This window comes from Camelina sativa, chromosome 17 (assembly GCF_000633955.1).
Source record: "Camelina sativa cultivar DH55 chromosome 17, Cs, whole genome shotgun sequence".
NCBI classification, from domain to species: domain Eukaryota; kingdom Viridiplantae; phylum Streptophyta; class Magnoliopsida; order Brassicales; family Brassicaceae; genus Camelina; species Camelina sativa.
In genome coordinates, this window is record NC_025701.1 from 16,007,552 (window position 1) to 16,031,795 (window position 24,244).

The window sequence follows — 24,244 nt, forward strand, 5'->3', positions numbered from 1 at the left end:
TTTTCAATAATTTGCACACGCATTTAATCCAGTTTATCAAATTTGGAACTACTACCAAGTTAAGCGGGATTATGAAAATATATTTTGATAGGTAATTAATGAATTGATTGGATGCAAAGCTATACTACAACAGATTTCCCGAAATTTTAGAGGCATATGGAATCGAATATATATACCATTATAATTTGAGTAAATAGTCAACGTATATATATTGTTAGTTAAAGAATATCTTACGTATATGGAATGAAATCACTCATACGAATCAATCATGAAAATAGGATACGAATTTAATTTGAATAACAAATAAAAGAAAAATCTTATTTACTTTAAAACGTTAAAATATAGAAATTAAAAATGGGAAAGTAGGGAAATATTAGTAACAGCTTACTCAAAAATGCTTGAATCTGTTATGCCTGAAATTTCAGGAAGATAGCTAAATATGAATGATAAAACAACTAATCACGGAATCAGTTATATTCGGGATTTTGAAATTATATACATTCCTATATTTTTGTAAGAAACTCAGATATCAAGATCAAATTTAAAGGTAATATTATGGGAATATGGTAATTTAAATTATATTTGGAAGCATACATGGAAACTATAATATTCATGTTTTGGAAGCATATATGGCAAGTGCTATATTTGATCTGTGTAATCCGCTTATTTGTGGAAATAAGATTTTCTCACTAATTCTTAAAAAAATCGTAGTGGGATTACTATTGGAAACAGCAAAAATTGCAGCTAAGGTGCATCGAACTTGGCACCTTCCGAAATATTAGAGCTTCATTGGACCAATATGCTATTAGAATTTTCTCAACAAAATACACAATGTATTGCTTTTATTTATTATTTAGACGTAAAAAAAGCCATTTTAAAAGATCTGACCCGGGATCCGCGTGTTTATCCGTTTAGGATATGAACAAAATTTCGTTTTTACCCTTAATGAAGATATATTATTTGGTTATAACTTCAATGGCATACTCTTGTAATTTTTTACAAAACAAAGGTTTAGTCCATAAACTGTGTTTCAAAATAATAGTAGGGATGGTAGGTGCTAATGTTAAGGGATATAAATTTTATAATGATTCTTTAGATTATCATTAATAGAAGATATTCTAAGATTGAATTTCCTTAATCGTAACAATATAATAAAGGAATTATTAAAGTTTGACGTGCTAATTAGATGGGTAGATTTGTTTAGATATTGTTTGCTTCCGATTTTGATATATTATCTGTTTGGCTACAAAATTTCTTATTAATTGTATCTGTTTGGCTCCTTATTTATATTTATCCCTATTCAGTTTTCAGTGGTATTTTATTGTAATAATCTCTTAATCTATGTCTACTTATTAAAAATGCTTCCCTTTTAATAGTATAGATGCACATATACGTAAAAAAACAAAATAGGCTCACCAATGTTCAACAGTCCAAAATTAACAAGAAGCGAAAATAAGTTTCAGAAACAGTAGTCAACAACAATAAGTGAAAGTGAAACGTGAAAAAAGAAAAAAAGAAGTGAAAGTGAGAGATTTAAGTAAGGTTGGTTATAGTAAGAATTGATTTGAGGATAAGGTTTGCTTCAGTCCTTTTTGCGATGACAATATATCAAATTCACATGATTAATAGCAGCGTGACATATTATTTCCGTCTTCCGACTGTAGTTAAGACTATTTTCGACCGAATTGAGAGAAAAGGGTAAAAAACGAAAATTATGATTGATGAATAATATCATATATTGTTGTAGAAAAGAGAAAAAAAAAAGGTCTTAAAAGTGAAAATAATGTCATATATATAGTGTGCAAAAGCATGGCTTCTTAGGAAAAATTGGTTCTTTTAAAGAAAAAAAAACTTTTGAGGAAAACAAGGTTAGTAGGCTAGAGGAATCTAGCTGTGAGCTCGAGCCTCGCAATACGTAACACACGCCTCGTCATTTTTTAATACATTCGTATGTTTTGAATTTTATAATCCCATGAAACTATATAATATCGATTTGTGGTGTTATATGATAAATCAAAGGAACTATATAATCTTACGATTAAAGTATATTCTTTCCGTTTCAAAATATAGGATGTTTTAACTAAAACATGTAGATTAAGAAGTATTTACTTTTAACAAATTCAACCAATCAAAAACAATACTGCATAATATAAAATACTAAAGTAATCTTAAAGTTGTATAGAAACTTGAAAACATCTTATATTATGAAACAATAAACTTCTCTAAAACATCTTATATTTTGAAACGAATGAAGTATCAGAAAAAGAAAAATAGAAGAAGGAGAGGGGGTAGTCAACGGTCAAAGTGACAGAGGAAACGTAATGCCCTAAAGTGGAGAAAAATTGTCAGTTTCGATTGTTTTACGTTTCAGTCAGTACTGATTCTTGTTTTTACATTTGCTTTGCCAATCTCTCTACAACACAACACAACTACTTCTTCGGTTCTTCTTTAAAACTAACCAAGAAAATATCACTGTTCTGAACCAAATAGGCAAATACTGTAGTATGGGGTTCTGATTTTTTTTTTTTTTAATTATTATTATTAGGTTAACAGTGAAAAAAGAAATGATTCTCAGAGTTCATTATGATGAGTATTCATAATAAATACACTTTTTTACTAGTGATCTCTATTTATAGACTCTTCAGATATCAGTGAATTTTTAGTAGTATCTTTATGAATTTTTCTTTTTGGCATGTAGTTCAATTTTTGTTCTCTTTTATTCCAAACTCTATATCTCAAAAAGAATCAAAATGATTACCATGGTAATGATTAGACTCGTTTTCTCTTCTTTTTTCTATAACTCAAATTAAACTTTGTTAAAATACTCTAATTTCATCATATATCACAATTACTTTGCGTCTCTCTTCTGTGTTCTCTTTTTTTTTTTCTCTATTTCAATGAATAAATATATTTTTTTTTTTTTGGGTCAAAATTTCAATGAATAAATATAGAAGTCATTTTCCAAACTTAATTTGGATAGAAACAAGAAAAATTGTTGTATTCATGGAGGATAAACACCATAAGAGAACAAAAAGTACTCAAAAACCAAAAAATAAACTGTTGATGTAATTAGGTGACGTGTCAAAATCAGAACGGTGATATGATGATGAAGCTAACAAATGTGGACCGGCGTGCACAGTCCCACCCTATTAGAGAAGTCGTATATAAATTACAAATTTTATATTCGTCTTTTGTCCCAATCATTATCTAAAAAATTCCCAAAACCCCCAATTAGAGAAAAAAAAAGAAGAAGCTAGGAGTTAGGAACAAAGTTAAAACAAAACAAAATCCCATTTGTCTCTCTTCTTCTTCTTCTTCTTCTTCTTGTATCTGTAAATATATAGTGAGATAGAGAAAAAAAGATTTGGGCATTGGTAATGGATTACGAGAGGATAGAGAAGGTACAGTTTCATTTTTTAAATCTTTTTTTTTTCTTCTTTTTCTGTATCAATTCAAGTACAACATTTCTCTGGTTTTTGAATCTTGTTTGTACTTCTCTTGTTTGTTTTTGTCCTCTTTATTACAACTCTCTGCTTAAGATTTTTAGGTTCCATTTTATGTTACAGTGAGTTTCACTTCTACCTTTAACTTTTCTACTATTCAATTTCAGACATTTTTGTCCTTTTTAGTTTTGTTCTATCAGAAAAAGAAAAAAATGTTGATAAGTCTGTCTTTTTTGAACTATTGAATTTTTCATATTAACTAACAAAAAAAGAAATCAAGAAAAATTTAATAATTTTTTTAAATGTTTATATATATATATATATATGTATAAATTGCAGAAGAGCATAATCTCGCCAACGAAGCTGCGGATGAAGTTAATGGGTCCTCACAATAACAAGAAGAAAGAAGGATCCAAGTCTAACAGTAACTCTTCAAGAACTTCTCCTTCTCGTCTTCAGATTTCAGACGATACCGAGTTCTCCAAGAACAGCTTGTTAGCTTCTCAATCTTATTCTGACGACGACGACCATAATGGTTTTTTCCTCTCTCTCTCTCTCTCTCTCTCTCTCTCTCTCTCTCTCTCTCTCTCTCTCTCTCTCTCTCTCTCTCTCTCTCTCTCTCTCTCTCTCTCTCTCTCTCTCTCTCTCTCTCTCTCTCTCTCTCTCTCTCTCTCTCTCTCTCTCTCTCTCTCTCTCTCTCTCTCTCTCTCTCTCTCTCTCTCTCTCTCTCTCTCTCTCTCTCTCTCTCTCTCTCTCTCTCTCTCTCTCTCTCTCTCTCTCTCTCTCTCTCTCTCTCTCTCTCTCTCTCTCTCTCTCTCTCTCTCTCTCTCTCTCTCTCTCTCTCTCTCTCTCTCTCTCTCTCTCTCTCTCTCTCTCTCTCTCTCTCTCTCTCTCTCTCTCTCTCTCTCTCTCTCTCTCTCTCTCTCTCTCTCTCTCTCTCTCTCTCTCTCTCTCTCTCTCTCCTTCTCTCCTCTTCCGTATCACACAGTTTGATAATGTAATCAGCTTAAGTCTCTGGTCTTTGCTCTATTCCTTGGCTAAAGTTTGTGTTTTTTTCACCTGTTCTTTTCGTCTCTCTGCTATACGTTACAATTGAAGTCTTTAGCTCGATTTAGTTCCGGAACTTGGGCTAAAGTTTTTGTCTTTGCTTTGTTCTGTTTTGGTCCTCAACACTTGGCTAAAGCTTGTGTCTTTGTTCTGTTTTGGTCCTCAACACTTTGCTTAAGCTTGTGTCTTTGCTCTGTTCTTGAATAATGTTTGTTTCTTTTACCTCTTCTTTGTTTCGTCTCTCTGTTCTATATTACAATTTGAAGTCTTTTTCATCGATTCAACTCCTGAATTTGGCTAAAGTGTGTTTCTTTGCTCTGTTTTTCTTGTGTGTGACGTCTAGTAGCTGTTACAACTACGGATGTCGAAGTAGCTAAACTTCCAAATGAGCCAGTTTTGGATCTGACCGAGTGCGATAATCAAGCCACGAGACATCGTTCTGATGGTGTTGTGAAGGAAAACGATCAATCGAGACCGCAGCAGCAATATAGAAAAGGGGACTTGAGTACGGCTTCTCACATGATGAGACCTCAAGAAGATGAGAACCTTGATTACGACAGTAACGCTAGCTCTTCAAGCTTCGAGTTTCACCGAGCTCGTGGCGAGCGTTCGAATCAGAATCATGGCTCAAGAGCTTACCCTTCGAGACAAATGCCATCCAAATGGAATGATGCTGAGAAGTGGATAATGAGCAGACAGAACATGGTGATGAGGAAGAACGGTCAAGGGAACCGGGTGCCCGTGAGAGTTGTGCCTGATAATGCAGGTTACGAGCATAACAAAACTAGGATGGATTCGTGCCACTATGGAGGAAACTCGTTGATCGATCAATCTACACAAAGCAATGATCTTGTGGATACAACAAAGGTTCCATCACATGATAACACAACAGGTAAAACAAAGGTGACTAGTTTTTTTTGGGCGAAATTGTTTGATTCTTTAAGCTGACCACGGAGCCTGACAAGATAAGTATTTTAATGTGTGTAGGTGGTCCTGCGATTCGTTCTGTATGTATGAGAGATATGGGAACTGATATGACGCCGATACCGAGTCAAGAACCTTCAAGATCTGTCACACCAGTTGATGCAACAACCCCTCTTCGAAGCCCGACCTCATCTGTCCCTTCTACCCCTAGAGGTGGCCAACAACAGGACTCTTCTTTGTCGCAGAACCAGTCGAAAAACACAAGAAGAGAACTATCTGAGGAGGAAGAGAAAGCGAAGACGAGGAGAGAGATTGTAGCTCTTGGAGTTCAGCTAGGGAAGATGAACATTGCGGCTTGGGCAAGTAAAGAAGAAGAGGAGAACAATAAAAAAAATGAAGTGGCAGAGGAGGCACAGAAGATTGAGTTTGAAAAACGAGCTACTGCATGGGAAGAAGCAGAGAAATCAAAACATAATGCAAGGTCCGTGTTGCTCCTAAGACCTAAACCAATATTTCTTGCTTGGCAGGTAAAGAGCAAAAGACTTAATGTGTTGTTTCTTTTTGAAACTCAAAATGTTTAGGTATAAGCGTGAGGAAATCAGAATCCAAGCTTGGGAAAGTCAAGAGAAAGCCAAACTCGAAGCAGAAATGCGACGTATTGAGGTATGTGAGGCGTTTTTCTGATCAAAATTAACTTTTGATTGGTCTCTCACACCAAATTCGTTGCTAAAGATTATCTAAACTTCTGTTGGTAGGCTAAAGTTGAGCAGATGAAAGCTGAAGCTGAAGCGAAGATAGTGAAGAAAATAGCCTTGGCTAAGCAAAGGTCAGAAGAGAAACGGGCTTTGGCGGAAGCTAGGAAAGTCCGTGATGCTGAAAAGGCAGTAGCTGAAGCCCAATATATCCGGGAAACTGGTCGAATACCGGCTTCCGGTTACAAGTTATGCTGTGGTTGGTTCTCATGAGGGTGAGGCACTAGATTGAGTTTTTGGTCTTTGGGTAAATCAAGATTGGACTCTAGATCCCCTTTGTGTAATATATAAATGGAATGGAATGCATTTTTATGTTGCATAGATTCAAAAGAGAATGCCAAAGATTGTGCCTTAGGTTAGGGCTTCCTCTTGCCTTCAGAAGCAAGTTAACCAGAACTGACAAAAAAAATCCAAGAATTGAAAGCCAAATCACTAGAGGTAAATTGTGGCGTTATGTTTACATGTTCATACATCTGTTTTGCTTGTTGATAGACATTGGCCTATAAACACTAAAACAAATTTTAAACGGTTCACTTGCAAACCGGACAGCAATTGTAGTTGTAGAGGCCCTCTTTGGTTACACTGATATATTCGGGCTTTGACCTATGGACTCAATGTTTAAGATGAGTACAACTGTTGACCCAAAACTCACCTAGTTTTGACATGTATTCTTTTTGTATGATTCCAAATCTAAAAATCTTCTCTTCAAGTATAGAAGCAGGAATGACGGATTCACAATTTATGAATTAACAATAGAAAACAGAAATAACATTTTATTTGTGCATCGTTGTTATATCATCATTCGAGTTCAAATCTCACATAATGTATATTGTTTACAAACATATTATATACATTATGTGAGATTTGAACTGTTTACTTTGCAAACAATATACATTATGTGAGATTTGAACTAGAAATGATGATATAACAAAATGAGCCTTTTGCCTCATATTCCAAAGACACTATTGATTTTAAAATCTCTAATCAAAGAAAATAGTCTTATTGATACCTTAGAAATTCAAGTTGTTGTTTCTTCGACCTTCGTAACTTTGTTCGCTTAAGTCTTCTTCTGCCACGACCCATTTTTATGATTCTTCCTCTCCAACTAAAAGTTGTAACAGATGTTTGGTCAGAAGACTAGTTGAAATGTTGAAGTCTTTTAAAAGTATACAATACAGTATATGGAAGATTGAACGTTAAACTATGTCACAACAAGTGAGGTTTGATAACTTGGTTATCATATACATAGAAATGAATTTGGTTAGAAAACTCGAATATAAAATTTTGGAAACATTATCTGGTTATCTCAGCTATTTTAGACTTTTATCTATCATTTTTTCTCAAATTTAATATTTTGTATGATGACTGAAACTAAATCATAATCATCGTTAAAATATATTTATACAATATACTCATTTTGTTTTAACTCGCTTGAAACCTCTAGAAACATGTGTAAGTAGTATAGCTAGGATCACTACGTACTAGCTAAGTAAGTAGCTATGCTATTTTTTTTACAGTTTGCAGTAGTTCAGTTAGAAATTCTGGCATACTTAAGCTTGGATCGTACTTCGCTAACAATGCATGGTTGTCCGGTTGTTCCATTGCATTGTAACCACCCTTACAAAATAGAATTAATGTGATAAAGGGATCACTTGACTCAGTGAAACGGTAACAGACTAGCTAGTTAGTACAACGAAAGGATGGTCCAAAGAATTTTTTTTTCTTTGGTCTTACAACTCAAATAAAGTGCCTTTATTTACTTTGTTCAAAAAGTGCTTCAACAATCAATAATTATCACATTTGACGTTTTCTGTTCGTCGTTTTTAAAAGAGATAAATGAGAAAGAAGTCGCACAATAACAAAATTACATATCCACTCAAAACCCTTATGCCTTATCGCTAAAAGCTTATTTTGGTTATATTCATTTTTAATTTCCATACATCTATCTATAGATAGAAAGTAAAGGATTATATTTTCATTCCACTACGAGTTTAACAGTGCAAATATCATTTTATTATTTCTATTTGGTAACGAGACTAAATTAGAAATAGTACTACTAGATAAAGCTGTTAATTAAGGTCTACAATAGCAAACTTCAAAATAAATTATGCACTCCATCAACAAAATAACTAAAGCATGGAATGTTTTCTTTGTAAGTCAGATTGCGGTTCTAAGATCCTACTCTTCAACAGATTAATATGTTCATCACAAAAATAATATATATATATATATATATATATATATATATATCAGAAATAATATAGTGATGCACTGATGCATGCATGCTTTTAAAGTAATGAATTCAAAGAATGTTACACGTTCACTTTCAGCCTTTGAATATCAAATAAAACAAACCAGAATTTTTTTAATTATGCAATAATATTAAAGTCATGAAAATTCCTATAAGATTGAAATTATATAGTTATGACATATAATCTAGAAAAGACATATGATTCTTTGTGTAGATATATATAGACAAAAATTATATTCTTAGATCTTCATTTGAATCTATTCTTAACCACGTAATGAATGGCTATAACATCCTATGAATGACTAAAATGAATAATTGATTTTGTAAGAAGAAGAAATAACTTTTAAAAGGAGGGAAAAAGGTAAATAAAGAAAACGAAAAGAAAAAAAAGGTGAGAACTTTCAGAATGATGGGTCACCATGCACTATTTAATTAGGGTTCATGAAAGTGCCCTAACTTGTGTCATCTATAAATGTCCCTACCACATGCACCCAACATTATTTTCAACCATTCCCAATTTCTTACTTAGAATATAGAGTCCCACCACTATAAAGATTTATGTGAATCACATTCATACACCACACATCAAAACCAAATGCTTACAAATATCTCTTTATCAGATTTGTTATTTCTTTGACTCAATAAAATGTATAAAACATGGTCTTTCATTCATTGGCTACTCTAATATTATATCGTAATGACAATCAAAAAAGAACTATCAAATACCAAACTAAATCATACATAATTCTAAACTATTTGAAGATGCCCAATTCATAGCTAACCTTATCCCAATCTGATAAAAGCCAACCAAATTCACAAGAAGTTCAATCATTGAAACGACTTCGATTTGTGAGTTTATAGGAGTATACATACATTTTTTTTTTTTTGAATTCACGTTTACATTTCCATGTTACATATAATAATCTTATTATGCATCATCATAACATAAGACGTGAACAAAAAACCTTACTCGTAACTCATTCTAAACTTCTTTTATTGAACCGTCCTCGTTTTTTTTTTTTTTTCTCTGAGGCTACTATAAACGCTAGGACATATACTCCCTCCGTTTCATAATATAAAATGTTTAGAAGATTATTTTTGTTTCATAATATAGGATGTTTCCAACTTTTTATGCAACTTTTAGATTAATTTTATATTTTCTATTATGCAGTAGTATGATTGGTTAAACTTTTTAAAAGTAACTTTTTCTTAATATGTATGTTTATATTTTGAAACGGAGGGAGTATTAATTTACCTACCAATAAAAGTGTCCTACGAACTACGGATCGATACGTGTCTAGCGAAAAAAGGTAGTGCTGACGCAGAATGAGATCTAATTTTACGGTAAAGCCCGAAATTGCGGGTCGGAATATTTCGGTGTTTCACACAACAAAACCACAAAACGCTTTCACTTCTGATAAAGGAATTGGGACCCAAATCACTTTCTATGTGGACCATTAAGGTCAGACAAAGTCTTAATATAACTCCAAAATAAAACTTCACTATCATATTGATTGAAGAAGTGAGTAAAGAAAATGACATACAGAGTTGAGTAAAAATATTCATATGATTAAGAAAAAAAAAGACCAAAAGATCTTATAATTACAGTATTACGACAGAGGGATTATATAGTTTTTTTTTTTTTGTTTCCACAAAGGCAAAGGCACAACTCCCTTGTTTTTTTTTATAAGTTATAAAGAGAGATATTGCTAGTAATTAAACTAAAAGAGGATCTCACTACTAATTTATAAGATTGAAACTTAACTTGAATGGGGTTTTCTTTCTACTTCTAGTAGTTGAATGTACCCCCAACTGATGCGATACCGTTACCGAGATTCCTCGGGTCTGACCTGTTCCCAAAGTCATCACAGTTCCCGTTGCTCGGGAGCTTATCGACATTGTTGGAAGATGGCGCGGAATTGAGAAGCTCAAGGCCTCTTTTACCCATTTGCTGCACTTCTTGTGGTGACAATATCTTAATGCACCACACGCTGCTCACAAACTCCCTGTTGATAATGATAAATGCAGGTTAGTAAACATGGAAAATGGACAAAACAAAACCAAAAAGCTGAGCTGCGTGATTATTAGTAGTGTAAACTCACGGCCAAGGGTCATCGCCGAGGAGAAGAACGTCGTTCTCTCGGTCAACAAATACAAGCTGCCAGCCTGATCTCACAGGGTCTTCTAATTGGCCTTCTAGGCCAAACATGCGAGCAAGCTCGCTCCGCAGCTCGTGGTAGCTGCTAAACTTCGATATATCTAACGATCGCCCAAAAGACCCTGACTTGTACACCTGCAAACAAAAAAGTATCACTATGAGTACAAAAAAAGAAAACACTTTGGGTAGGAAAAGAATATAACTAAATTTTTACCTTCACAAAGGTATTAGATTGTGGGTTCTCGGAACCAATGTTTTCTGACGACTGTAGAAAACCTGATTCATCTATGCAACTGGATGGTGTGGTCATTGCAAGATTACCCGAGAAATCGTTGTTGAAGTTAGATGATGTGAAGGGTAAAGTCGTGGAGTCGCCACCTTCAATGCCAATGCTTCTAAGGTTTGACATTCCGTTCGGCATCAAAAGAGAAGATGAGTCTATGTTGACTCCGAAGAGAAGATGGCTATGCGGGTCTGAGGCACTTCCTTCTTGCTCGATTGAACACTCTCTACCACCCGGAAATGGAGGCAACGAGACAGCGTTAGGAGGAACGTTGCTTGTGTGGGACTGTCCCAGTTGCTCCATTACGGACTGAGTGTTGTTACCAGCTCCAGAGTGCTGGAACGATGAATCAACTGCAGGACGCTTTGATGGCCAACCGGATGAAGTCATTGCAGAGTTAGTCCTAGTGAGGTTGAGCAGTTGAGATGACTCATCTTGAGAGAAGTTACTGAGAAGACTGTGAAGCGGAGAAATAGGATTGTTTCCTCCATTGGTGTCGGAGAAGCTTTGCTGGTGACACAGAGAAGCCATGGACTGGAGTGGTGACGTGTTGGACTGAGAAGCAGAACCAAACTGAGACATAGTGGAAACAACAGCAGGACTGGATGCTGACGGGTTATGATTATCCACTACTTGCTGCTGCTGAGAAAGAAGATTGTTTGACTGTGACTGAGCCTGCGACTGCGGCTGGTGGGTTTCAGGAACGCCGAGATACGCCTGTTGCTGCTGCTGCTGCTGCTGATGCTGAGAGAGCTGTTGCTGCTGCTGCTGCTGCTGAGAGAGCTGTTGCTGCTGCTGCTGAGAGAGTTGTTGTTGCTGCTGCTGAGAGAGTTGCTGCTGCAGCATCTGCGGCTGCACTAAAGACGGAGATTGCATTGAGAATCCCGAAGAATTTTGGAACTGAAGAAGTGAAGCAGCAGCTTTTGCGGGATCAATGCCTCTCATGTCTTGAAGTGCAGCTGCAGCCATTGCTTGGTAAACATCGTTTTGCATACCAAGAAAGCCTGAAGTATCAAGCCTCGGCTGCATCCACGGGTTTACTCCCATACCTTGAAAGTTTAAAGATTGGAGACCACGATCCCACATAAGCGGCGAACTCATACTCATACCCATGTCATCTTCTTTAAGGCCTAAAAGAAAAGGAAAGGCAACCAAGATTAGAGGATATAAAAGACTAGAAATGGAAATTCTTGAGAGAGAGAGAGAGAGAGATGAAACAACAAGTTTTTGAATTTTACAATACCATGGAAAGATGGGAGACCAGGAGGCCAAGGACGTTTAAGCCTGAGAGGGAAAGGAGATGGATACATCGGAAATGTCGTTAAAGGTTCAATTTCCCACAAGGAAACCCTCGGTTGTCTCTCCCCTGCAGTAGACTCGTCCCACCCAACCTACATTTTGATCAGATTGTGAATGTTACATATGAGAAAGTAAAAATTAATGAATAATCTTCATTAAAGGTTTGGTTTTGGAGCTAAAACCTTAACGGACCGCCAATGAGAATTAGCCCAACGAGTAGGATCAAGATCACAAATGCCAGTTATTGTACCCATGTACCTGACATCAAACAAAGATTATTGAGAACATTCCAGGTGCAAAAAGCAGAGTTAAAATATAGGAAATCCTGATTATTCACCTACCGACGAACACTTGATTCTTCGGTTTCAAACAGCATCCTAAACCGCATGCCAACAGAGACGCGAGTGTGATAAACCGCTTTCACATACTTAGCCAGGGGTATAACGAACTCTGAAGGACTCGCCCTGAAGAAAAGCGGATTCCTTTAAACGCGAAATGCAGATCAACACGTAAGCACATTCTTGTGCATTCTTATGCATAAGCAGCGCATTCTTATGGATCTAAAACTGTACCTTGGGTTATAGAAGATAGTGAATCGGCTGTTTGTGGCGGCAGCATGAGCTGCTGCAGCAAGAAGACCTAAATGCATACTGTCACTTGACAAAACAGATGAAGGCATGACAGTTTGTGGTCGGTTGGCTCGCCTTATACCAAGAAGCAATTGATTCTTATCGTTCCTAGTATTATTAAATACTTGAGTTAGTTCCAAGATTCACAGGTCTCAATTAAAAAGGCAAAACAAAAGTTAAAGAAACGTTTCTAACCAGATGAAAAGCACAGAGTCACCAGCAACAAGCCTTTTAGCACTCACAAATACGCTCCAACCCGTAGTAAGGAGATGTCTCTTTGGTTGGCCTGAAAGGCGGAAACATATGCAGAGTAGATATAAACCTCTTTGTTCCTCAATCATCATCAATAAAGAAGAGCTTGGATTTTATGATAAAAGCTAACCTCGGAAGATATGCCTGAACTTCCATTCGTTATCATGCAGATCCCTCGCCATCAACTCTTGAGCTGGAGGCTGTTGTGAGTAATCCTGAAGAACACATAACATTTTCTGGTTAAAAGAGGCAATACCAGCTAAGCTTTAAAGTTATATGAACTAGAAGATGTATTTACCAAGGGAGGGAAAACTTTCTCAGCAGCTCGGCGAGGTACAGAGAAACCACCATGAGTGCTTGTATCACTAGCAGTCAGAGTTTTACAGAAATAGTTTGTAGGCTGTCTACTTGGGACACCTAATTCCGCCGGAAGGTAAGGATCTTTTTGCTCTTGCTGTATTCAATCAAGAAAAAACCAAAGCAAAAAAAATTTCAGGACACCGACAAATTCGGCGTAAATGAAGTATAGATTAGAGGGAAAGTCTCATACCGCATTCAAAGGTTGTAAAGTCATCTGTGCATAGACTTCATCAGTCTCCACATCAGCCTGAAAATGTAAGGAAACATGTTATTAATTAACACATAAAACAGAAGAAACGACTCTTGAGAAATTCTTTTCAAAAAAAACAAGCTCCTCACATGCATTGTGACATTGTGAAGCTGACAGATAAGCTGCGGATGCAAGCTTGGATAGTTTGGTATATGAGCATCCACTTCTTTGTTGGTCGAAGCAGCGACCTGAAAAAATGTTCACAGAAGCTTAAGTAATCTGTAACCAAAAAAGGAAAGATTAGAATCCCAAAGCAATAAAGGAAAGAGACAAAAACCTGTTCACTGTGACCTTGAGGGAAATACACAACTCTGCTTCCAACAGGAGGTAACGAGACAAGAGGACCAGCACAAGCATGCCAGAGCTCAGAATTAAGAACTCTCTTCTCTCCTGTAACTTTGAATCCAAAACAAAACAGACAAGTTAGTTAAGTATATCAATGAACCAGGGAGAGAGAGAGAGAGAGAGAGAGAGAGAGAAAGGGAAAATTATGAGAGAAGTACCTTCATGAGGTTGAGGATTAAACCCAGCTGAAGACAATCTCATTTTGTGATAACTTATAGAAGCAAACAGCAATAACAAAGAAATTAAAAAAAAAAAAGAGAAGTAGTTGTCTTCAAAGATCCAAGATTTCTGAAGATGCCCAAATGTAATTATGAGGAAGAGACACAAAAAGCATAACTTTTTTTAACTGTTTCCCTCCACCTCCCACCCCATTCACCAACCAAATCTTTTTCACAATCTAAAAAAAAAAAAAAACCCTAAATTAAAAAAATAACTGTTTTCTTCTAATCTCCTTCACAGAAGTGGAACTGGAATCAACCAAATAAGGTCGCAATCTTGGTCTCGCCGACTTCAAAACCGCTTCTTCGAATCTTCAACTCCTTCATACTTGTATATTACTCACCCAGTAGTAACAATCCCACTCATAACTCCCATTAAAAAAAAAGCTCAAAACTTTAATTGTCCTTTGGTTTTCTCCAGAAAAACCCACCACCGCTAAAAAGCTCAGAAGCCAAGAAAAGGAGGAAAAAAGAGAGAGAGAAACACAGATCTCGAGCTAAATAAAAAACGACAAGAGGTGGTGTCGTTTCAGATTAAGAACAGAGAGATCTTCTAATCTGAAGCTTGGTTTAACTGAGATCCCAGGAGGAGTATATGATTAATGGGGGCTTACGATCAGGAAATGAGAAGTAAGAAAGATATGGGGGCATGCACTTGCTCAACTGTTGCAGAACATGGGTACACTCAGAATAATCAAACCCCAAAAAAAAGTATAGACAAAGATAGAAAGAAAGAGACGGTTTTTATTTTATTTTATTTTGGATTTGCAAAAGATAAAAACTGAGTAGTATGATTCCGCTAGGGAAGTACGGCGGCGACGTGGCGGTGCTATTATTTCTTATTTGTTTATTCTCTCTTCTGCTAAAGTTTTTACAAACTTCTCTCTTTTCTCTCTTATTTGAATCAGAAGAAAGAAGAACGACAATGGCAGTTTTTGACCCGAACCCGAACGGAGCGGGTCTTTGATTTTCTGATTAAAACATTTTTAAAGCAACTTGTTGTGTTTCCGAAAGGACATTTAAATTTACTCATTTACCCTTTTAGTTTCGTTTTTATTACAGTTGGGGACTCGTGCCGTGCCTTCTTTTTTTTTTTTTTTTTTAAATTGATTTTAAAAAATAATTGTGCTTCTCCCGAAATTTTAAGAACTACGTTGCGTCGTCCATGAAAATCAATTTTAAATGAAGAAGTACTATATAATGGTTTTAATAATATCCTTGTTTTAAAAATCTCCGAGCCCCGCAAAATCGCTAGGTCGACTCTCTCTGCCTCGATTAATGACTAATCTCCATCTAGCATCGATTATCTGATTATGTATGTCTAGTCCGATTATTTTCTGCTTAATTTTGTGTATATCAATTTTTTTTAGAACCAAAAAAAATCAAACATAAATATTTTTGTTATTTTGTCATTTAAATTAAGAGATTATGATGTTTTACAATAACTAATGTATAACTTTTAATAAAAATCATAAAATTTTCTTTTAAAATAATGTTTTTATGTGTTTACCATAATTTTAAAGACAATAATATAGTTTATATTTTATTTGATATTTTATTTTTAATATAAACAGAATTATACATATATTTAGTACAATATATTTTATTTTATTGTTAATTTAATAAAATAACCCTAAAACTAGTTTCCGATTAATCTCGTTTAATTTCCGATTTTTTCACTAGGCGCTAGACCCACCTCGACCGCCCGACTAGTGCCTAACGATTTCTAAAACAGGAAATAATACTGATACATTATAGTGCCCGTCATATACTACTATTATACAACATGGTCGTTTTTGTTTCAATTTTTTTTTTTTGTATATCACAGTTTTTTTTGTTAAGGATCTTTTGTATATCTAAGTTTTATATTAAAAAGTTGTTTGTAGGAATTTTTTTCCTGCTAATCGATAACTAATCATAACCTGGGCTCTAACTGTTCTAATACTCATCAATTAACAAAACGATAAGAGAAAGCGGTTGAAAATCTTTGTTAGAAAAAGAGTTTAAAAAAATGGTTAAAGCATAGTTTTAGTGGTTGTAAACACCAAATTCAATCACTTAGAAAAACCAACGTTTGGTGATATATACTGATGTAGAAAAGTTACCAAATTTTTATTTTGACATTATATTTTTGTTTTTGGCATTTGATTTTTTTTTCTCAACAAAAGAAAAAATAGTTCATATAATACTTTCATAAACTATTTTATAAAAAAAATTCTATGGCATTGAATTTATTTAATTGAATTTTCTAAAAACTTATGATAGTTTACTATCATAATCTATTATTGTTATGATAAAACTAATTCTTTAGTATTTTAACAATTTTCATTTATTATGTTCATATTTCATATTATGAATTAAATAATAATCTATTATTTCATATTTTTCATTTTCCAACTAAACTAATTTATTTTTTTACTAATTATTATAATTTACACTATTTAACCATTACAATATTACCAATCATACTAAATATTCAACCGCTCTCTTTAATTGTACTGTTTTCTCTTTCCAGTATTTTTAACCGTTTTTTCTACAACAGTTAATAATTGTTGTCACTAATCAAACCCTTTATGTGATGTATATAGTTCGACCTATTTGTTGTAAATAGTTTGTGACTTCTTTCGTCATAACCTTATGTGATGTACATAGTTAGATGTGAATATGTGATCAATGGATCATTATTTTGTAATAGAAATTAAATTAAATATTTTTAATATTAATGTAAATGGCAATTTAAAAAAGCAAAGTAATGTTAACAATATGATTTTTGGTGATCCTACTTATTAAAGTTGAATGTTCAACGCTGAAGTATTTATACATGTAGACAGTTTATTGTAAAGTTGTTCGTAAGTCATTTGTCGTGTGTATTTAGTATTTACTATAGAAATTAAAAATTTCTTATTATAAATGAAATAAATCATTGTTTGTAATAATAATAATAATAATAAACAAATTACACAGTAATTGAGTAAGTGTTCTAACTAATTTTGAAAAAAAATTAAGAAGTGATGGACTTCACTTTATCACAAAACAAAAAATATTGTAATATAAATATTCAGGTAAAAATGTGTAACTGTATTATTATAGAGCATAATATTTTTTTGTAGCATAATATTTAGATAAAATAAAAGTGATTTTAGTGCAAGGGAGTCTGTAGTTATTAATTTAGTATATAAGTGATTTTACCTTTTTAAATTGTAATTATGAGAAAAATTGGAAGTGTGAGTAACAAATAAAATATATTTTTTTGTAGCAATAAGTCAAGATAGACAGTGAAATCACCTGATAAAAATGACAGGACGTGCTTTTAGGGTTTCCTGATTCTTCTATACATTTTTCTTTTATTTTATGTATATAATACTTTCGAAATTGCATGTCGGAGAGGGCACTTTTGGCACTATATGTATATAATACACATTTTTCCTCATTCGGAAATTTACGAATCTGATGTCATATTTTTTTAATATACGTATATTTCTTTCAAATCAATTTAGAGCTATTTTCTTCTTTTTAAAAAATGAAAATCATATTTTCGAGCTTTCTAGGTGTTTTCCACATTGTTTTGGATGACTAATTTGATTCCAAACGGTGGACATTACATTAGTGATCATTTAGCTAAGCAATGACAATACTGTCCCTATGAAGGCACGTGCAGTTTCTTGACGTAGCAAGGGTAACGTTGGAAACAATATAATATACAAAATAGACCAGTACCGTCGTCATATCTTTTTGGGATATTTTATCTATTTGTATTAATTATGGTTGCATTATTGAAAATTTCTCAATAACATGGGATTCAGTTGCTAGAAAATTCGGCTAATGTGGTTGTATATGTTATATGTACATAAACATCAGCATCAAAGAGTATCCAACTAGCATTTGTTTATGCAACCAATTCTTAAGCGAAAAAACCTTAAAATTTTGCGACAAACTAGAAACATAGCTAGAAGCCTAGTACTTTTTAATTATATAAAGATGACATGTAAGTTATGCAAAAATAACAGTTATTTGTTATTATATACACTAATTTAGATCTAGTGATTTTAAATAGAAAAAATGGAGATATAGAAACATGGGTGAATTTAGTGAATTACAATGGAAGATTGCCAAATTATATAATAGAAAATATGATAAATAAAGTGTAATAAATCTTCTTTTTTTTTGTCTTTTTCGCATTTGGAGACATTTTTCATTTCCATTTTTCTGCTTCATATTTTTCTTTCTCTCCTTTTTTTCATAAACTACTTTTGTGTATAATAAATGAACAAGCTAAATGAACAAGCTAAATTTTGGGTAATATTTTAAGTTATGATCATGTTAAACTATTCCTTTTGTTATACGGGTTTCGACAACATCATAGGTTCAGTCTTGTCTCAATTATAAGACTATCTCCAACCCATCTCCATTTTCATAGAGTTTGGAGTCAATTTTGTTTCAACCCATCTTTATTTTCATCTCCAAAATAGAGATCTCCATTTTTTTCTCTGTATTTGGAGACCTCTATTTCTATTTAACACTACAATTTGAAGATCTCTATTTTTTTACTTCAAAATGGAGTAGGGTTGGAGTAAAACCCAACTCTAAAATATAGTTACTCCATTTTGAAGAAAAAATGAAGATATGGGTTAGAGATATCCTAAGAGGACTTTCGAAAAAAAATAAAACCCAACTCTAAAATAGAGTTACTCCATTTTGAAGAAAAAATGAAGATATGGGTTGGAGATATCCTAAGAGGGCTTTCGAAAAAAAATAAAAGAATTAAACCCTCTTAAATCTTAATAATTAAAAAAACAGGACTGCAGATATAGATTATAGATCCAAAAAAAAAAATCATGGATTTGAAAGGTTTTTATTTTCTTATTTCATTTTCTAGATATATGATACAATATATCATATACAATATTAAAATATGTTAAAAGTTATCTTATCATGTTAATTAATATATCTTTTGTTAATTTGAAACTTCCTCTATTTCACAAAAAATGTTATTTTGACATAATGCACACAAACTAAAAAAAATTATCTAAATTTCTGTTTTACCCTTTATATATGCACTAAATTTTTTTCTCTTTCTAATTAATAAGTTCAAATAATAGGATAAAAATAAATTTAATCAATGAAGTGACTTTAGTATAATGGCTAATAATAAATCCAATTGTAAAATGTACCACTAAGTATCGAATTTTGCTTTCTATAATTGTAGGAATTTGGTCTAATGGAAACAAAGGGAAAAATATTTAATCTTAAAACTATATAAAGTGACCCTCTTTTTGTAAAAAAAAAAAGTCAAAATGAAAAAAAAAAAAAAAAAAAAAAAAANGATGTAGACAACATTTATATTCAAGTTAAACATAAATTAATCGGATTATTGTGAGACGGCTGATTTAGAAAGTTTCTTAATCAGATTTTGCGTACTAATGTATGAGATGATTGAGATCTATACGATGTTACTAGTAATGTCATGGCGGCCAAGTGTTTCGTAGTCATAATAGAACTCCTTACAAATCCACATTGACTTTAGTTTTCGTTTTCTTGTTTCGTCTCCAAGATATGTCTAGAAAATAGTAACCATGACTTGTTTAAGAGATAAGCAACCGAGGTTTTGCAATGGAAATTGACTTCGTTATGAACTAAAATTAATTTGTATATGAGAAATTCTTCTTTACTCGATATATATATATATATATATATATATATTCGTTTTGAACTTGTCACAAAAAACTTTCATACAAAAAAAAAAGAACTTGTCACAAAAGTCTCAAAAGCGAGACCTTTATTAAGTACATAGCTCGGTATGTGTACTCGAATAAATCAATGTACTATAGAATGATATTTTTTTCTGTCGGCGATATATATATATAGTGGACTTGACGGGTATATTATAAAAGTACGTATAGGATAGATTTTGGACGTCAAAATAAGAAAAGAATAATGTAAAAATACTATTAAATTAAATGCGTAAGTAGAAGAAGAAGAGAAGAAGAATAGGACAGTGTATGGGTTGTCCCTAGAAAGAAAGGGTAGAGAGCGGAAGTGAGCGGTGTACGATGATAGGTTATGAAAACAAGGAATGAATCATAGCCGTTCGATAGAAAAAAAAAAAAGAGTGGGGACTCGCATGAGTTGGAGATGGGACATGACATTATACTAAAAACAGTAGGGCTTCTTCCATTGGTCGTTTTCACAGTACCTTACGGTGTTCCATCGCTACACGCAATTACCTTCCCGCTCCCACACTCTAATCCACACGTGTGTCACTGTGTGTACTGCGTCACACATAACACGAAAAATAGTCTAATATTTATTGTTCTTCTTCTTCGACTATATATTATATATTCGCTTTAAAGGTTCTGAAAATAAAATATGACCAAGATAAGATCTACGAGGCTTACATTTTTGTGTATGTATATTGTATTTGGAAAATTTTTAGAAAATTTTCATTGTATAGTTACAACAATATAGTGTTTCTAATAATTAAAAGATGCAAATGCAAGGTTTTTTTCCTTTTTTTTTGTGGTTAAAAGGATACTGTTCCCATTCTTTTTTCTTTTGGGTCAAAACTGTCCCTGTTTCCAGCCACAAATTACTGAATAAAAATGTCACTGGATGCCAAAAAAAAAAAGAATAGTCACTGGTAAATAGTTTTGAGGAAAAAGTTATGCATTTTATGGCAGCCTATAAATCTCATACATGTTTAACGCATAATATTACACATAAGAATATACTCCTTTTATTCAGAACGAGAAGTACAATTTATAAGAGGAATGATGGATAAACTACACAAAATATCAAAGGTTACCGGGTGAAAAGATGATATATAGTTTCTGTTGATGGCTTTATGATGCCTCGAACATATCTTAATGCATTAAAATAAAGAAAAAATCAATATCCTTCAATATATGGCGTTGCTCTAAATAACCTTCATNATAGCCGTTCGATAGAAAAAAAAAAAAGAGTGGGGACTCGCATGAGTTGGAGATGGGACATGACATTATACTAAAAACAGTAGGGCTTCTTCCATTGGTCGTTTTCACAGTACCTTACGGTGTTCCATCGCTACACGCAATTACCTTCCCGCTCCCACACTCTAATCCACACGTGTGTCACTGTGTGTACTGCGTCACACATAACACGAAAAATAGTCTAATATTTATTGTTCTTCTTCTTCGACTATATATTATATATTCGCTTTAAAGGTTCTGAAAATAAAATATGACCAAGATAAGATCTACGAGGCTTACATTTTTGTGTATGTATATTGTATTTGGAAAATTTTTAGAAAATTTTCATTGTATAGTTACAACAATATAGTGTTTCTAATAATTAAAAGATGCAAATGCAAGGTTTTTTTCCTTTTTTTTTGTGGTTAAAAGGATACTGTTCCCATTCTTTTTTCTTTTGGGTCAAAACTGTCCCTGTTTCCAGCCACAAATTACTGAATAAAAATGTCACTGGATGCCAAAAAAAAAAAGAATAGTCACTGGTAAATAGTTTTGAGGAAAAAGTTATGCATTTTATGGCAGCCTATAAATCTCATACATGTTTAACGCATAATATTACACATAAGAATATACTCCTTTTATTCAGAACGAGAAGTACAATTTATAAGAGGAATGATGGATAAACTACACAAAATATCAAAGGTTACCGGGTGAAAAGATGATATATAGTTTCTGTTGATGGCTTTATGATGCCTCGAACATATCTTAATGCATTAAAATAAAGAAAAAATCAATATCCTTCAATATATGGCGTTGCTCTAAATAACCTTCATGAAATCAATATCCAATATATAAGATTAATTTTACAAAGACTTATTTCCAATGCAAATAAAATAAAGAAAAAATTGCAGGATAACACTTGGTGTTGATCATATATGATAATATGAACCTAGAGTCTTGCCTTACATAAACAAAACATATTTATTCTTCGTGACCAGAAAATAATGGTGTATGATGTTTTTTCGTGCATGGTAAAAATCATTGGGAGACGTCTTATGTAGGCTACGATTCTAAAATCATCGAAACACCGTGTAACTTCACTTCTTCAAGCCTATTATAGAACAAATGTTTTAGAGACAAGAACGTACGTACAACTAAAAAACAGGTAGGACGATGATAACAAAGGATATGTTTATAAATTAAATTAACAGTAAATACTTGGAAACGATAATTCAATCGGTTGAATCTGATGAAATCAAACTGTGGTGGAGTCGGACTATGTCGTGTGTTCGAACACTATTTGATGAAAAATCATTAGATAAATTATGTTTTTGTCTCTGGTCCAAAGAGATTCCTGAGTTTTCTCGATCAGAAACTTCTCGGGCATGAANGTAAATAGTTTTGAGGAAAAAGTTATGCATTTTATGGCAGCCTATAAATCTCATACATGTTTAACGCATAATATTACACATAAGAATATACTCCTTTTATTCAGAACGAGAAGTACAATTTATAAGAGGAATGATGGATAAACTACACAAAATATCAAAGGTTACCGGGTGAAAAGATGATATATAGTTTCTGTTGATGGCTTTATGATGCCTCGAACATATCTTAATGCATTAAAATAAAGAAAAAATCAATATCCTTCAATATATGGCGTTGCTCTAAATAACCTTCATGAAATCAATATCCAATATATAAGATTAATTTTACAAAGACTTATTTCCAATGCAAATAAAATAAAGAAAAAATTGCAGGATAACACTTGGTGTTGATCATATATGATAATATGAACCTAGAGTCTTGCCTTACATAAACAAAACATATTTATTCTTCGTGACCAGAAAATAATGGTGTATGATGTTTTTTCGTGCATGGTAAAAATCATTGGGAGACGTCTTATGTAGGCTACGATTCTAAAATCATCGAAACACCGTGTAACTTCACTTCTTCAAGCCTATTATAGAACAAATGTTTTAGAGACAAGAACGTACGTACAACTAAAAAACAGGTAGGACGATGATAACAAAGGATATGTTTATAAATTAAATTAACAGTAAATACTTGGAAACGATAATTCAATCGGTTGAATCTGATGAAATCAAACTGTGGTGGAGTCGGACTATGTCGTGTGTTCGAACACTATTTGATGAAAAATCATTAGATAAATTATGTTTTTGTCTCTGGTCCAAAGAGATTCCTGAGTTTTCTCGATCAGAAACTTCTCGGGCATGAAAAAAGTAACTAATAAATGCTAGAGTTTAAAAAAAAAAAAAAACCCTAAGTAAGTAAGAAGAGAAGAGAAAGAAAAGGAAGAGGCCATTCATGCATGTCCCTCGAAGAAACTGCCAGTTGGATCAGAGGCTCTGGCCCATCTCACATGCGCTCCCTCTCTCTCTCATTTCTTTTATAAGAAAAACAATTGTGAGATATTTAGTTATGTGTATTAAATTTTAATTTTTGGAAAAATAAGTTTAATTTATTCTTTTGAAAAAAAATGTTGGTATCAATTTAGAAAACGAGATACCTTTTCTATCAACAGCATCACATCATTCTTAGACTTGGTTTACAAATTTCCAAGTGTTGCTGTCTCATGCAAATTTGGCGTATGACTTATCCAAATGTTTGGTGTTAATATCGCATATTTATAATACTGGAGCATACCATTAATTATCGATATAATAGTTCTATTTAGCCTGTCTTTAATACGTTTAAGTTAGTTTAACACGCATTCTCTTCGACATAATAAATAAACTCAAAAACTATTACTAGAATTTTCTTTTAAAAATTTGTAAGATTGCTGATATTAGTCCTAGTCCAAAAATGTATTTGATCTCTGGTCTATGGGCATTGCACGTGAAACCTGTCTTATCGAGTATGAGCTCAACTCTTCTTTGGATTTTATAATATATAATAATATAAAAATTAACAAATATAATTGGCTAGACAATATTATTTGTATCTGACGTTTGAATAATTAGTTAACGCCAAAAAAACAATACCTATTTAAAACACCGACTTCTCTGGCAAACCTGTCATTCGAGTCAACGTCATGGTCAAAATTTTCTCATACATTTTCATAACCA

General features: G+C 33.1%; 2 protein-coding genes across 6 annotated transcripts; one reads left to right on the forward strand and one right to left on the reverse strand.

Annotated features, from left to right (window-relative positions):
* LOC104757376 lies at positions 3,209–6,525 on the forward strand. Of its 2 annotated transcripts, none has more exons than XM_010480113.2 (6): positions 3,209–3,401; positions 3,783–3,978; positions 4,834–5,382; positions 5,478–5,895; positions 5,996–6,077; positions 6,170–6,525. In XM_010480113.2, the coding sequence occupies exons 1-6, from the start codon at positions 3,378–3,380 to the stop codon at positions 6,377–6,379; spliced, it is 1,479 nt and encodes a 492-aa protein (XP_010478415.1). In that variant the 5' UTR covers positions 3,209–3,377; the 3' UTR covers positions 6,380–6,525. The 2 variants fall into 2 exon arrangements, with proteins under 2 accessions (XP_010478415.1, XP_010478416.1); XM_010480114.2 differs by having other exon boundaries at positions 4,837–5,382.
* Positions 9,966–15,178, reverse strand: LOC104757377 (auxin response factor 6). Of its 4 annotated transcripts, none has more exons than XM_010480118.2 (14): positions 14,152–15,178; positions 13,926–14,038; positions 13,738–13,836; positions 13,589–13,645; positions 13,337–13,492; positions 13,169–13,253; positions 12,982–13,072; positions 12,730–12,894; positions 12,499–12,621; positions 12,340–12,415; positions 12,102–12,249; positions 10,790–11,988; positions 10,520–10,710; positions 9,966–10,423 (listed from the first exon to the last, which is right to left on the reverse strand). In XM_010480118.2, exons 1-14 carry the CDS (start codon positions 14,192–14,194, stop codon positions 10,207–10,209), a joined length of 2,763 nt encoding a protein of 920 aa, XP_010478420.1. In that variant the 5' UTR covers positions 14,195–15,178; the 3' UTR covers positions 9,966–10,206. The 4 variants fall into 4 exon arrangements, with proteins under 4 accessions (XP_010478420.1, XP_010478418.1, XP_010478419.1 ...); XM_010480116.2 differs by having other exon boundaries at positions 12,499–12,639; XM_010480117.2 differs by having other exon boundaries at positions 13,926–14,044.